The sequence below is a fragment of the Onychostoma macrolepis genome, chromosome 20 (assembly GCF_012432095.1).
Source record: "Onychostoma macrolepis isolate SWU-2019 chromosome 20, ASM1243209v1, whole genome shotgun sequence".
Classification (NCBI taxonomy): Eukaryota; Metazoa; Chordata; class Actinopteri; order Cypriniformes; family Cyprinidae; genus Onychostoma; species Onychostoma macrolepis.
Genome location: NC_081174.1, coordinates 24,203,998 through 24,219,879, shown reverse-complemented (window position 1 = coordinate 24,219,879; position 15,882 = coordinate 24,203,998). Strand labels below are relative to the sequence as shown.

General features: G+C 36.8%; 2 protein-coding genes and 1 non-coding gene across 4 annotated transcripts in view; 2 read left to right on the top strand and 1 right to left on the bottom strand.

The window, feature by feature from the left end:
* Positions 1-27: 27 nt before the first annotated feature.
* Positions 28-99, bottom strand: trnaa-ugc (transfer RNA alanine (anticodon UGC)). The gene has a single exon. It is a non-coding gene; the product is annotated as a tRNA-Ala (tRNA).
* Positions 100-580: 481 nt separating this feature from the next.
* On the top strand, positions 581-3,358 carry si:dkey-221h15.4 (uncharacterized protein LOC563950 homolog). Its single transcript, XM_058756395.1, has 7 exons — positions 581-1,193; positions 1,311-1,445; positions 1,562-1,661; positions 1,798-1,942; positions 2,030-2,155; positions 2,333-3,110; positions 3,234-3,358. The coding sequence occupies exons 1-6, from the start codon at positions 828-830 to the stop codon at positions 2,499-2,501; spliced, it is 1,041 nt and encodes a 346-aa protein (XP_058612378.1). The 5' UTR covers positions 581-827; the 3' UTR covers positions 2,502-3,110; positions 3,234-3,358.
* A 1,132-nt stretch (positions 3,359-4,490) lies between these two features.
* Positions 4,491-15,882, top strand: part of cad (carbamoyl-phosphate synthetase 2, aspartate transcarbamylase, and dihydroorotase) — a 31,715-nt gene continuing 20,323 nt past the window's right edge. Inside the window, exons 1-15 of one of the 2 annotated variants that reach the window (XM_058755630.1) lie at positions 4,491-4,934; positions 6,669-6,808; positions 6,927-7,056; positions 7,166-7,308; positions 7,399-7,540; positions 7,713-7,884; positions 9,880-10,065; positions 10,184-10,293; positions 10,429-10,571; positions 10,861-10,992; positions 11,146-11,379; positions 14,392-14,613; positions 14,799-14,987; positions 15,074-15,198; positions 15,295-15,428. In XM_058755630.1, the coding sequence (XP_058611613.1) occupies positions 4,841-4,934; positions 6,669-6,808; positions 6,927-7,056; positions 7,166-7,308; positions 7,399-7,540; positions 7,713-7,884; positions 9,880-10,065; positions 10,184-10,293; positions 10,429-10,571; positions 10,861-10,992; positions 11,146-11,379; positions 14,392-14,613; positions 14,799-14,987; positions 15,074-15,198; positions 15,295-15,428 (2,296 nt within the window). In that variant the 5' untranslated portion in view covers positions 4,491-4,840. The remainder of the gene's footprint in view (positions 4,935-6,668; positions 6,809-6,926; positions 7,057-7,165; positions 7,309-7,398; positions 7,541-7,712; positions 7,885-9,879; positions 10,066-10,183; positions 10,294-10,428; positions 10,572-10,860; positions 10,993-11,145; positions 11,380-14,391; positions 14,614-14,798; positions 14,988-15,073; positions 15,199-15,294; positions 15,429-15,882) is intronic. The other variant, XM_058755632.1, reaches the window with a different exon arrangement.

The window sequence follows — 15,882 nt, the reverse complement described above, 5'->3', positions numbered from 1 at the left end:
ACATTATAAATATGATGAAAACATTTCTGGAGATGCCGGGGATTGAACCCGGGGCCTCATACATGCAAAGCATGCGCTCTACCACTGAGCTACATCCCCTTCCTGTTTCAACGGTGTTTTAGATTAGTATTTAAACACACAGTACACCATATAGTGTAAATTTCTTCTTTTTTTGTATATATATACGCGCGTGCGAGTTAATTTACACAAATGAACCATGGTTTTACTACTACTACTACTACTACTTCTATTACTACTAAAAAAACATGGTTATTTTAGTTAAACCATGCTAACCACAAATTAACCATGTTTCGCTGCACTAACCACAGTTTAACCATGTAGTAAAACTGTGGTTATCAACTGGTAAAAAAATAAAAACAAATAAAACAACAACATAAAAAGTAACATAAAAAAAACATGGTTACTAGTTATTAAGTTACACTTTTGCTATAATAAAACCGTTGTTGATTTTCGTAAGGGATATTAATAAAGTATCATACAAATAACACCATTAGTTTTAATACAGTCATTTAATAATCACACAAATAATTCCTCATAATAAAATCATCATGACATCAATCTGTGGCCACATGCTGCAATAGCAACATCTAAAATTAACTACACTAATGTACTCTAGGTGACAGGTCAAACAAATACCATTGTGACTGGAAACTAACAGATGGGGCTCTGAAACAAACAGACTCACTGGAACAAGCTGTACCTGAGATCCAAACTTACTGAAACATGTTCAAGGAGAAGAACCACCAAAACAGCTATGTGAAAACACAGGAGGAATAATTAGTTGCCGTGCTGACTAGACCAGAGACATGCATAACCAGGTTATTCAAAGCTTTGAGAGGGTACTGCACAAACTCTGGTTCATAAAAGACATTTTTGAGCTCATTCTTGGAGCGTTTTTTTACTTTTTTGAAGCCTTTGTTCGACTCTTTATTCCACATTGCAAGAAAGATGTTGAGGGAGAGATCGTCTTGGTGACTGGAGCTGCAAATGGGATTGGAAAGCTGATTGCCAAAGAACTTGGCCACCATGGAGCAACGTTAGTCTTGTGGGATATCAACTCAGATGCACTGGACAAGACAGCCAAAGAATTAAAGCAAGTATTGGATGTACGTGTGTATGCCTATACCTGTGACTGCAGCAGAAGAAGTGAGGTCTACAAAGTTGCTGAACTGGTAAATAATTATTAAATAAATAATTGCCAGCATTGCAACTATGAACTACATTTTTATGAGGGGTGTGTAAGAAGGTGTCCTTCCAGACATTTTCATGTACTAAAAACATTTCGACAGGTTAAAAGGGAGGTTGGAGATGTGTCAATTTTGGTGAACAATGCAGGCATGGTAACGGGCAAATACACTTTCATAGAAGCCCCTGACACTCTGGTGGATAGAACACTAAGGGTCAATGTTGCTGCTCATTTCTGGGTAAGGAAAAGTAATTCAGCGTTTTCTTCACAGTGTACATTCCTTATACCTCTGTTTTTATGTTATGGGAACAGTGAGCTGTTATCTCAAAAACATCCTGATATGTGCATTCACAGACTTACAAGGCATTTCTCCCAGCTATGTTGCAACGAAACCATGGGCATCTGGTCTGTGTGGCATGCCATGGAGGGTCGTTTGCAATGAACGGCCTTGCAGGTACATTTATAAATGGATTTCAGAGATACTGTCACTGTGCAACACTAAATCATGAATGTGCAATGTCCTGAGTTCAGTATTAAATTAGGATACAATTTAAAAATCGATTAGGATTGCTAACACGTTTTATCCACAGACTATTGTGCAAGCAAGTCTGCAGCAGTGAGCTTTGCAGAATCTATTGCACTGGAGCTGCTTGCCCTTAAAAAGGAAGGAATCAAAACAACAATAGTGTGCCCCTATCTATTAAACACAAAAATGTTTAGGGGATGTCAAACAAAGTAAGTCAATACTGTTTTCATACGAAACGTCATTAGAAATTGGTGCTCTTGGTCATGCAGTAACACTGATATTCTACCTTTGCTAAGGAGACCATCCTTTCTTCCAATCTTGGATCAGAGATATGTAGCAAAACAAATTGTGGATGCAATACTACAGGAGAAGATGTATTTGTTGTTACCCTCAAGTCTACATTTCTTGATGGCACTTAAGAGGTATTTTAGGCCTATAAATGCTTGTTAATGTGGATTTAAATTCAGTTTATTTATCAACATTTAATTATTAATAATTAATTCTATTAATTTTAATACATCTCAATAGTTTCAATATTGCACAAAATTGATGGACAGGATCTAATTTAACCACAATATTAACTTGACCTGTTCTTGCAGTCTCATGCCTGCCAAACTGGGCATCATCTTTGTGAACTTCATTGGTGGGATGGATCTGATGGATCACTTCAGGGGGGTTCCTGTACCCATTATCAGCTACAAAAAGCCGCAGCGCCAACGAAACGACAGTGTCAGTGATCCACAAACCACTCTTATCTATTACAACTAGCAAAAACCAGTGTAAATAACAAATTAGCTTAAATGTATGAGTAATATCAGACTACTCAAGTTCACCTGTGTGAAATGATTAAAGTGTGAATAAATAATTTTTTTCCTCTCTGTCTCTGGGGTTCATTTGTCTTCTCAAATTCAATAGCAAATTCAAAATATTCCCATTTTTGTTTCATTTGTATATACATACACATTTGTTTAAAGGAATAGTTCACCCCAAAATGGAATTTCCTGAAAATGTACTCTAGTTTACACCATCTAAGATACAGATGAGTTTGTTTCTTCATCGTAACAAATTTAGAGAAACGAGTGGTAGCATTACACTTGGATCTCTCACCAAGTGAATGGGTGCCGTCAAACTGAGAGTCCAAACAGAGATCACAATAAACAAGTAATCCACATGACTCCAAGTCCATCGATTAGTGTTTTGCGAAATGAAAAGTTGCATGTCCTCAATCATTAAAATCCACCAACATATTTGTTTAGAACTGTTTTCACATGTTTGGTGCTTGATCCGTGCATTTTTCTCTCCCGATTCAGACGAGATGACTTTTTTCACTGGAGAAAGCGGAGAGAGGCCTCATAATTTTAGCCAGGAGCAATGATTGTAAGTTAAAAATGTCTTAATAATAGATTTGTTTCTTACAAACACAGTATCACTTATTAAGATATTAATCAATGGACTGGAGTCGTGTGGATTACTTGTGGATTATTGTGATGTTCTTATCAGCTGTTTAGTCTCTCATTCTGACGGCACCCATTCGCTGCAGAGGATCCATTAGTGAGCAAGTGATGTAACACTAAATTTCTCCAAACCTGTTCAGATGCAGAAACAAACTCATCTATGGGCTGAAAGTGAGTAAATTTTCATTTGAGGTGTTATATAACTCCCCCTCCCCCCCATCTGAGGGTTGTCCACCCTAAAAATATCATTACAAGCAACTCTGTGTAATAAAAAATAACATAATGGACATATACTTAAAATAACTGTGTGAGTAGTAAAACAAAATAAAAGCAAAAAACGTTTTAAATTCGGAAATGTTTTGATTCCCCCCTCCCTTGCCTCAGTTTGGTCCACGGCCTGCTTTCCTCTTTTACCGATACACACACACGAGTCCGGTCACTCCTGTGGGAGAGAGAGCAAGTACCTCAGTAACAGTTAGTTATGTGTAAGTAACTTAGGCTGTCAAGGCTATTTTATTCTCTAAACATCGGGTGAAATGATTCTTTCTCTTTAATACAGATGATGCTGGATCATTAATAAATTAGTCATGACAAAAAAAATATGATATCCGATGTTTTTTCTATGAGCGATTATAAGGTTAACAAGCTTAATACTGTAGTTTGTCACTCACTACAACTAACACGGCGATAAGCCTGTGTGTAAACTGATATTAGGCTAATATTGTAGACCTACCTATGTGTTGGGTTTTGCTCAATATGATGTTAAGTGGCAGATCAGTGGGCATAATGCGGTTGAATATCTAAAGAGACGTACTCGGTTTCAGACGAAACCTAAAATACTATGGTGGACCAAAATAATAATTATAATTATACCCATATATGAACCATATGAACTGAACTCATATATAAACACAGTCCATGCAATGTGCATGCTGTGTACACATATCTATCCTTACAAGTACAATTTTGGCTGTATTATTTGTGTCCCCTTCAAAAATTGCTCTTGAGAAATTTTATGTTTATTGTCCCCCCCCCCCCCTACTATTAGATGAAATGTACGCCCCTGGTTATGAATATACAATTTAATTTCTTCTTTTGGGGTATCCTATGTGAGACTACATACAGGTTAATATACACAAGATACATATTATTTTTGTAATTTATTATTAATTTTTTAAACAAAAACGTCAAGAAAATGAAAAATAAAGCATTTTTGTTATTTTTGTAAATGAAGCCAAGAGCAGGCCTCCTCCTCCTCTCGTGCGTGGTGACGCGCAGTGATTTTCCACGTTAGTATAAAACCAGATGGAAGTTCACACGCACGGCTCCACGCTGCTGTGACTGGAGCAGAGCGTGGACTTCTCTCTACTAACCAGAGCTCGTCTGGCTTTAACTCACTTAAAACATCGAAATCTTCTAGTGAGCTTCTTCTACATCAGGACTGCATGCTATTTGGCCTAGATAGCGATATCTGAGATCGCATATATTTAATCCGCATTCGGGAAAACATAGTCTTGAGCAGCGTGGTTTTCACGTGGGAACTTCGGCGAACAGGGAAAACATACGTGCAACTGGTCAACCAGTTCGGTTCACATACTTTTAAGCGCTAGATATTCGCCGAGATTCTTTTGGGGTTTAGAAATACTAACAGTCATGTTGCTGAAAATGGCATCTTTAGTATTGGAGGACGGGACAACATTTAAAGGCCGTCTGTTCGGTGCCGTATCCTCAGTGTCTGGTGAAGTTGGTAAGTGAAATCAAAGAAAATGTACTGGAAATGTGTGTCCCTCAGCCCTGTTTTCTGCCGCTGCTCCTTATCACCCACTTGTCCTGTTTTTTCTAACCGCAGAGCGTGACTAATAAATGTGTAACTTCCTTATATTCAGTTACACGTGTCTGATTTCCCGCTAAACGTTTAAAAGGGAACACTCGCCAGTAGCCACTTCCCTGGCTGGGCATGTGTGACATTTTGCTGACATCCCATCTCATTTTAGATTCATTCTCGACTCAGTGACATAAATAAATTGAAAAAAAGTTTATTTTGTGTTTTAACGTCGTAAATCGTTAGACAAAATTAAGTGAACCTTTGTCTTGCCATATAATTTGTTTTTTTGTCCACAGTTAACGGTAGTAGTCATTTAATTAAAAACAAAAAAAAGTTTATCAACACACAAACCAGTCAGTAAATGTTTCCTTACTGTTTTAAAAAAATAAATTAGCAAAGTTGATCATGGTTTAATAATAGAATTTTCACGGACACTTTTATTGTCAGCAATAATGGGTGACATTGATATATATATATATATATATATATATCACAATAATCACTGTAAATCACTTATGCTGGGAAATTGACATGATACAAAAAAAGGAGAAAAAAAGATTTCTTTGGAATTTCATCCCATTCTGCTAACGTGCATTATAAATGTTTTTCCTGTTTTATTTATATATCTAGCTTTTACCATGCCTATGTGTGTTTGAATTATTAAAATATTTAATAATAATAATGCATTTTATGTGTAATGTGCTTTTCTTAAACCCAAAGCGCTGTAGGAAAACTAAAACACAAAAAGAACAATACAAGAATTAAACAACCTTAAATGCGTCTTAATCAACTTTTTAAAGTAATCCAGGGTTGGTGCATTTCTAATATTAAAAAGACGTGCATTCCAAAATTTAAGTGTTCCTCCTAGTTGTCAATGCTCTCCATATAAAATAAATGTGGAAAATGTGAATAAGAACAAGTAGGCATTTCAGAAAGTTTGACCGGTATAAATGCCTTTTGAATTATTATTATTATTTTTTTTTTTGATATTGAATATTTATCCAAGATATTTATTTATTAAAGATTCATCTTAATGGGTACCCTGTGCATATTCTAAGAATTGCATATGGAAAAAGGTAAATATTACATCTAATGCTCTTGCAACTACTGAAAAATATTAAGTAGAAGTGACTCTTAGCGTTTTGGTTTTTTTGTGAGGAAAAAAAAAAAGCTCTCATATTCAAGATGCATTTGAAATAATTCTTAATGTTGTTTGCAATTTGTTTCCCTGAGAATTTTGTCAGTTATAGTGGGAAAAATCTAAACTTCATTAAAACAAGATAAAGAAAATAAACCAGAATAATGTTTTCATGATGGAGCATTTTCATTTGAAGACTAAGAAAGACTATTGAATGCGAACACATTTGAGGGGCAGACATCTAACTTGTTTTCCCCTTCAATTTCATGCTCCATATTCATTTAGATACAGATATTTGCAGGCAATTTCCTTAGGAATGACAAAACCCTTCTTATATCATATTGACCCCAACCTGTAGTCCTACTAGGATAGCCATGACGTAGAAATTTAATGTATAAGGTAACATGTGAAATAATAGTCAAAATTATAAAAATATTTAATTAAACTTAATATGTAAGGTACTGATGTATTATACCAGTACTTTTGAAATTACTAAGTCATGCATTGTGTGTTCTCAGTTTTCCAGACAGGAATGGTGGGTTATCCAGAGGCTCTCACAGATCCCTCTTACAAGTCTCAAATGCTAACTCTGACATATCCGCTGATTGGCAATTACGGTGTTCCTGAAGATGAAGATGGAGAGTTCGGACTCAGCAAGGTGTTTTTTCCTTTCTTGTATATCCACATACACTTTTAATATGTCATAATTCTTCTAAAGCCGATTGTTCTAATACTACTGGTATGATGTGTTCTAAATATTCCTCTTTGTGGTCTAGTGGTTTGAATCTTCCAAAATTCATGCCGCTGCTCTTATTGTTGGGGAGCTCTCTGAGAATCCCAGCCACTGGAGCTCCGCCAAGTCTCTGGATCAGTGGCTCCGAGAGCAAGGCATCCCTGGGCTTGAAGGTCAATCAGTGCAAGTTCTTTACCTTGCATAAATCAAAACTAATTCTTGGTAAAGTAAGTGATTTAAGTTTTGGTTTTGGAGTTAATGCTAATCTTTCTGTGAAATCAGGGGTTGACACTCGAAGCTTGACCAAAAAGATCAGAGAAAAGGGAACCATGTTAGGGAAACTTGTGGTGGAAGGAACTTCAGCCAATGACATACCCTTTGACAATCCAGACACCCGGAATCTTGTTAAAGAGGTTTCCATGAAAGTAAGTATCTTGATATTCTTAGATTAATTTTAATGTGATATTAATGTTGTGTAATGTCAGTTTATTTCTTATTTATGCCCAATTCAAAAGGAAACAAAAGTTTTTAATCCAGAGGGCACAGTGAGAATCACTGCCATAGACTGTGGCATCAAGTACAACCAGATCCGTTGCCTTTGCCAGAGAGGAGCCCGGGTCACTGTTGTCCCCTGGGATTATCCTCTAGATAGCAATGGTGAGCCATGGCACTGTTTCCCACATATTACTGAAGGATGTGTTTATTTTTATTTTTTTATGTAAAGATGCATGATAATATGCTGTTTTAGGGTTAGAGCATTTTTTACGTGGTAAGAAAACCCAACTGTAAATGCTAATAGTAATATATCACTGTGCTTCTGTTTCTCTAGATTTTGATGGGTTGTTCATCAGCAATGGTCCTGGCAATCCTGAGTACTGCAAGGAGACTGTAGAGAGTATACGGAAGGTGGCATGTGTGGAGAATCCCAAACCTGTCTTTGGGATTTGTCTGGGCCATCAGCTTCTATCTTTGGTCATTGGTGCAAAGACATACAAAATGAAGTAAGCATTTTGTTCATTCTTCTCACTTTCTGCAGACTTCTAAAGCACATTTAATTAAGGTTAGTTCACCCAAAAATGAAAATTCTGTCATGTACTCATCCTCTTGTCATCCTAAACCCGGATGCATTTTTATTCTGTGGAACACAAAAAGAGACATTTGAGTTGTTGGGAACCAATCAACATTGAAGCCCACTGACTTCCATTGTATGAACAGAAAAAGATGGACATTACTAGGGATGCTCTGATCGATCGGCCGGAGATCTGTATCGGCTGATTATCACATTTTATGACTCGATCGGTACTCCCTACACTTGGCCGATCTCACGAACCGATTGCAATTTGATGACGTCAATGCGTGAGAACGTACGTAATGCGTTGAGATATAAATTATTTGCTGCCGCAGCAGTCATGTCATCGCCGGTGTGGAAATGCTATGAAGTTTCGAGAAACAATGGAAAAATTTGTCATTTGTCGTGTATGTTTTGCATGATGATATGATGAATGAACGTCATCTTTTCAATGGACAATCGGTGCGTCACTGCATGCGTCTTCGGCGCGTTACGGCTCCACGGCCACTGGAGCTGATAGCGGCCACTCTAGTCAGTGCTTGTGTTTATACCATAGACTGTATAAAAGGTTTATACCAGCCTGCTGCGGCATGCTCCAAAAGCGGCTCTCCACACTGCTTGACTAGAAATAGTATTTTGTGAGTTGGCACCGCGTGGAGGATGGAACAAAACCTCGTCGGAGCCGTAAGGAGTAACAGTAACACTGATTGTGGGCTGCTTTTAAATGCTTTTTATTCATAAAACAAAATATCATCTTTTGCCATATTGGCCTACTCCATAGCATTAACTCAGGCTTTACTCCTTTCAAACTTTATCTGCAATGTCACTGTTTCTGTCACTACAATTTTCCGATCAGGCACACACACACACGTCTGGTTTGCTATCCTTGTGGGGACTCCATAGGCATAATGCTTTTTCTACTGTACAGACTGTATTTTCTATTGCCCTACACTTAAACCTACTCATTACAGGAAACTTTCTGCATTTTTAGATTTTCAAAAAACTTATTTATAAATATAAATATGATTTATTAGCTTGTTTACCTGTGGGGTCCCCACCGTGACACGAGTCCCCATGAGTCTGTGTGCAGGTTTAAGTCCAGACAGACAGAATTTTAATGAGGCGTTTTAGCCCGGTCTGGATCAGCCTTCTCTTTTAGATAGAATAAATTATCTTGTGGGAGACTTTGAGCTTTGTAACTCTGCAGATCTTATACATGCATAAACCGCTACATAACACACTAAAGAAAAGGAAAACAAGAAATTGCATCATATGACCCCTTTTATTAAAGACAAATTGATGGATAGCTGAGCATGTTATTAAAATCACATGAAGTAAACGAGTAAAATGAATGCATTTGAAGCTACAGAAAGATATTTAGTTAAAATAACTTTTAGAAAAGTATTCTTTTAGTGAGGTTAGTATAATGCTCTTATGTTCAAAATACATTCTTAGTATTTTGTACCTGAAGGAAAATTTTACTTTTGTAGTTAAAATAAAAATCATTAGAACAAGATAAAGATGCAGCATAATAATAATATTTGGATTTTTGCTGTGATTAAACCAGACAGCATCACTTTATGGTTAGTGGATTAAGGGGTTTGCAAAGGAACAAAAGGCTGGTTCCTTGGCCTTCCCATGCTGTTATCATGAAGGAGCAGCATGGTGTGAAATCTAGTTGCTGAGCTCAGCAGTCTAGTCAGGAGCTGGGGTAGGCTAGTCTGGTCCTGGGATAAGCGGTAGTGTTTTTTTTAGAAGTCCTGGGATAGTTGCTTTGTTTTGCTTGTGCTCAAGGCCGGGTGAGATGCCAGTCTACAGGCTCTTTCTTCAGAAGAGAACAGTCAGCGGGTTCATTCAGATATGGTTTATGTCTGAGAAGCACTTAATTGTTAAAAGCTACAACTTCATTGGTCCTTGTGTATTTCAGGTATGGTAATCGTGGCCATAACCAACCCTGCATCCATAAAGGAACAAATCGCTGTTTCATCACCTCTCAGAATCATGGGTTTGCTGTAGATCCCAAAACTCTTCCAGAAGGCTGGGATGTTCTCTTCACCAACGCCAATGACAAAACCAGTGAGGGCATCGTTCACAACCACAAACCACTCTTCAGGTTGGCCTTAATTTGTCATTTGTGTCTTGTTTACATGAATACAATATTAATGGGCTTAATTATTTTTAAATGTTATATTGTAAGTTGTTGATGATTTCTCTTTGCTTCTCATTTTCAGTGTCCAGTTCCATCCTGAACACATGGCAGGCCCAACAGACCTTGTTGGTCTCTTTGATGTGTTTCTGGATGCTGTCAAAGATGCTAAAGAGGGCAAATCTGAAAAATCAGGTGATCTGTTATGACATACACTTGTTCTTGTAGGATTGTTTACATACTTATTTGTCGTATCTGTTTACTGTAATAACATTATTACTGATGTGATGTAATTCTGTTGACGTGGCTAAACCCTTATCATTTTTGCAGTTAAGCAAAGACTAACAGAGCACCTCACTTTCCCTGGATCTCCTGACCCTGAAGCGTTTGTTCGACCTCGTAAAGTTTTGGTTCTAGGTTCAGGAGGGCTTTCCATTGGACAGGCTGGAGAGTTTGACTATTCTGGATCTCAGGTAATTTGTCAAAGGAGAAAAAACCTTAAATGTTTGTGCAAATTAAGGGTGGCATCTCAACTGTTTAGCTGATTATAGTAGCAGTAATAGAAGTGATTGTAGTATTTTATCAGTTTCCTGTATTAATTTGAAACTTGCTTGATCTTAGCTTACGACTGAATCTTCTAAACAATCGGCTAGTGGAAAGCCAACATTTTGGGACAAATCTAATCATCAGTGTAATAAGTTAACCAAAAGTAAATGCAAGCGTTTTTTTTTTTCCAAATTGTATTGTTTTTTTTTCTCTCAGGCTATAAAAGCACTGAAAGAAGAGAACATCCAAACCGTTCTCATCAACCCGAACATTGCCACAGTACAGACCTCAAAGGGCCTGGCAGATAAAGTCTACTTCCTCCCAATCACACCAGAGTATGTCACACAGGTAAGAGAAAGCTGTCCATCCCAAAGTTATTTACATGGCCTAGTTTTCTTGACCGATTTTGAAAACTGACATAATGCTTTAAAACGCACAGTTCAGCTTTTGACTTCAGAGTTTTAATTGGGTCAAACGTTCATCCTGCTGTCCTTCAAATAGGTGATAAAGAACGAGCGTCCAGATGGGGTGTTGCTCACATTCGGTGGTCAGACGGCCCTGAATTGTGGTGTGGAGCTCACTAAGCAAGGAGTGCTGGAAAAATACAAAGTGCGTGTGCTTGGAACACCAGTGGCCTCCATAGAGATGACTGAAGACAGAAAGATCTTTGTGGAGAAGATGGAGGAAATCAATGAACATGTTGCCCCCAGTGAAGCAGCCATGTCTGTTGAACAGGTCAGCTCGTTACTCTATTGTACATCAGGGCGTCTCAAATGTTATGTCAAGGACTTCTAATTATGATGGTACCCTTGCAAAACACCCCCTTCCTAAAATATAAATCCCTTCCAAATTACGTGACAAAATTGTAGTTAATGTAATCTATTACATTACACATTTTCGGTAAAATAATCAGACTACTTTTTGATTACTTTTGGCCTTACTCATTTATCACAGTGATTTAAATAGGGTAACATCGTACATATAAAAATACTAAGAGTAAGAAAGTATGTGCCATTTGTTATTACAACATGCATTAAATGTTACATTACACCAGGCTTTCCCAAACGGAGTTTAATGAAAAGCTAATAATTAAATCACTCATAAAAATGTAAGATTAAAATAATTTTTAAAATGACATCAATTAAAATAAACTGCTTATTTTATTTGTTTACCTGCATGTCATGTGACCAGTAACCAACATCTTAAAACCATGAACATGCAAATGTTATACTTAATTATTAAAATACTTATTTTAAAATCTCAGGGGTACTTCAAATAATATGTTAATTTCCAGATTACATGTAATCAATTGCAACCCAGCTCTATAGACCCATTAGGAAAAAGTGTGCTATAACAAAGACATGTTTTTTCCAAAAAAATAACTGGCCTTTATTTGTCTCTGTACAAAGCTCTATAGGGGTGGGAGAAAAAATCGATTCTCCGATGCAACGATTCTGAGCTTGCTTTTTCTTTTTTTTTTTTTCCTCTCTCCCACATAAGTAAATTTTGCACCAAATAAATTTGATTTTAAAATTAATATGAAAATGTAGCCATGTGCGGTAATATTGAAAACTGAGAATGTGACGCATCGTGATAGAGTTGATAATGATAATCGTAATTGAATTGTTTTGGAATGTGATCGTGACTCCCAGAATCAGAATCCGATCGGATCGGATCATGAAGTGCCTGAAAATTGTATTAGTGCTGTCAATCGATTAAATTTTTTTTCAGCGATTTAATCCCACCTAACATTAAAGTTTTTAAATATACTTTTTATATTGCAATAATTTCACATTCAATCTTCAAACCCTAATATTTAACCATTGACTATAGCCATTCAACTTTATAAGTAAGAGCGATCAATTTTAACATTTATTAAACTTTAAAAATAACTTCTAATCTTCACATAATCCCATTATAATAAGGGTCTTATTTATCTACCTGTGCCCCTCAGCAGAAATATACAGAAATTGAATGACGTTATCAAACACTAAATTCTAAACTAAATACAGATGAATCCTTAAAACTATAAAAGTTATTGATTTCCTCTTTTCTTTTGTTCTTGATGAACAGAATCACAGCAGCTGGTTATTAGGTTGTTTTGGCTTCTATTTCTTTAAGAGCTGCTGCTGAACGTGACGCAGATCTGACACGCATCGTATTTTCTCTCTACTCTACCTTTTCTGACCCATTTCATGTCGGACCCATTTCAGTCTCTTCTAATGAGCTGACGAGTTGAATCGAGTGTGTTAGATGAGGGAGACTGTGCTAGGATGCTCCAGGACTGTTTTGGAAACCATTTCAGAGACATGTTCTTAATGTAACCCATATATAACATATTACATGCATGCACAGGTTTATGGCAGCTTTAATCGCCTTTTTGGTAACATCATGACTTAACTGACCAAAACATTGCATGCTCGTAGTTTATTTTGCGCTTCGATATGAAATGATACAGGGCACGCTACAGTACCGTTTCCGCACTCGCTTGACTCCCGCCTGACGCTGAAGTGAAGTTGAAGCGCGCGTCTGAAACATCTCCTGTTTGATGTGGTCGTAAAGACGTTCTAAGACTGAATAAATGCACTTCTTGTAAAGAAGAAAAGAGACAGAATTACTGTGGACTGTGATTAATCATGATTAATCACAAATGTAAAATACTAGGATTTACCTGTAAGTGTGTTAAAGAAATGCATGACAAACTAGTTTAAAGAAACCAAACCTTTCACATTTCCGCCAGGTATGAGATATAATCCTTATTCTTTTATCATTATTCTTTTGTTTTTATTCAGCCATTATCAGCCTTTATACTGGCAATAAAACGTTTAGCAGGCCACATCGCTTCAATCCCAATATACATTTACCCAACTTTTATCAGAAGTATTTCTAAATACAACAAAACATTTTCTTGCGACCTTACATGAAGTATTATGACAAAATGCATTATGAAGAAGAATTGGACCTGTTCTGCAACATTAACATCATGCTTCATAAGACAATTTATGAGATTAATAGTACACTTTTACACAGAACTCACTTCAAACCACCGTTGAGTGTTTGTAATCACTTCCGTTTGCGATCACATGTGGAATTTGGTCGTTTACTGTTGTTAAAATATGCTATTTATAGCCTTTTTTATATCGCTGGAAATTAGTATTTCAGATGTACACATTCAACTCAAGAAAATCACATAAAAATATCCTATCGTAATCATGTTTATTATCTAATATAATCTATAGTGGCTGTTGTCGTTTATTTCTGCTGTGTAAAAGCCTTAACACATATGCTCTGGTTGAAACTCGCGTTGTTTGTGTTACAACCGCCTCTCCATTCTTAAGTTGCCAGGGATACATTCCAAGTACAATACACATTAGTAAAAGGATCTATTTAAATTTTTATTTGTCTATATACACCTTGGGCGGCCGTGGTACATTATAAAAGTAGCCCAAAAAACCGCAGCCCACGTCTCTGTAATTTTTCCCGCGACTATTTTCAAAATAGCCCACTTGTGCCGTTACTCTGGCAACACTGGTTCGCTGTTCCATCATCACACAATGATGGATAACCTTCTGCGCTGCGACGACGGGAAGAAGTTGGTCAAACCTTATCAAACGATTAATTTGCGTTAAAATATTAACGCATTAATTTTTAGATTAATCGAATGCGTTAACGTTGACACCCCTACAGAGACAAATAAAGGTCAGATATATATATATATATATGGTCCAACTTTTTCTTTTTCTATAGGCAGTGGCTGCTGCTGAAAGACTCGGCTTTCCCGTTCTGGTCCGGTCTGCATTTGCCCTGGGTGGATTGGGTTCAGGCTTTGCTAATAACCGGGAGGAGATGATCACATTGGTCACCCAGGCCTTTGCCCACACATCACAAGTCCTGGTTGACAAATCACTTAAAGGCTGGAAGGAAATCGAGTATGAAGTGGTGCGAGACGCCTATGACAATTGTGTTACGGTACGAAGCACCTAGAGCTGTTATATATATATATATATATATATATATATATATATATATATATATATAAAAATTTCCCTTATATACTGGCATATTTATTTATACCTACATGCCTTCACATTTTACCAGTATGTGTTTTACCATTTGTTCTTTTCTGATTTTATTTTCTTTTTTTCTTCATTTAGGTTTGTAACATGGAGAACATTGATCCTCTAGGAATCCACACTGGGGAGTCTATAGTGGTGGCTCCTAGTCAGACATTGAATGACTATGAATACAATATGCTGAGAAACACGGCCATCAAAGTTATTCGCCACTTGGGCGTTGTGGGAGAGTGCAACATTCAGTATGCTCTAAATCCTGAATCTGAGCAGGTAATTCAGTCACTTTTATCATCCTGGAAAAATGAGTCTCGGGAAGCAGTGATCAAGCCATAATCCCATTCTTTGTGTCTTTACAGTACTACATCATTGAAGTCAACGCTCGTCTCTCACGAAGCTCTGCATTGGCCAGTAAGGCCACAGGTTACCCGCTGGCCTACGTGGCCGCTAAGCTCGGCTTGGGAATCCCTCTGCCCATGCTCAAGTGAGTTCTTTCATTGAAATTGGCTATTATACAGAAAGTAATTGTACACTTAAGTGTTGTTGTTTTCAAAGTTGCTTAAAGGTCACTCTTTTCCAGGAATTCAGTGACTAATTCCACAACAGCCAACTTTGAGCCCAGTCTGGATTACTGTGTGGTGAAGGTTCCTCGTTGGGATTTGAGCAAGTTCCTCAGAGTCAGCACTAAAATTGGCAGTTCCATGAAGAGTGTCGGTGAGCCTCCTATAATAAAAACTGCAAGAGAAATCTGTATATTGTAGTTCTCAAACCAGTGTGATTAACTAAAACTATTACAAATTTTCTTCAATTGAAATAGAATGAAATATACATATTATACGGAAAAACTTAATTTAACCGAAAATGTGAAGTAATAATGACTGAAACTGAAAAAAAAAAAATTAAAACCATTTATAAATGCACATAATTTCTAAAACTGAATCTAAAATTAAAATGAAAACTTAATATTAGAGATGATTTAAAATGGGAACAAATACTATTTAAAAACTGCTAAAATAGCAGTCTCATACCCATAGCACCTACATTTATAGGAGTATTGTGCAGCAGGCACAAGTAATATGTTCTGGTTGGATTCACCAATTTTTACTTCCTACAGTATTTAACCAACAACCTTTTCATTGGCTATTGCTTGCTTTTTTATTTATTTTTT

Coding starts and splice junctions, on each gene's coding strand:
- si:dkey-221h15.4 (XM_058756395.1), top strand. CDS start 828: ATGCATAACCAGGTTATTCAAAGCTTTGAGAGGGTACTGCACAAACTC. Junction 1,662..1,797: donor TGCAATGAACGGCCTTGCAG/GTACATTTATAA, acceptor TTTTATCCACAG/ACTATTGTGCAAGCAAGTCT. Junction 2,156..2,332: donor TTCTTGATGGCACTTAAGAG/GTATTTTAGGCC, acceptor CTGTTCTTGCAG/TCTCATGCCTGCCAAACTGG.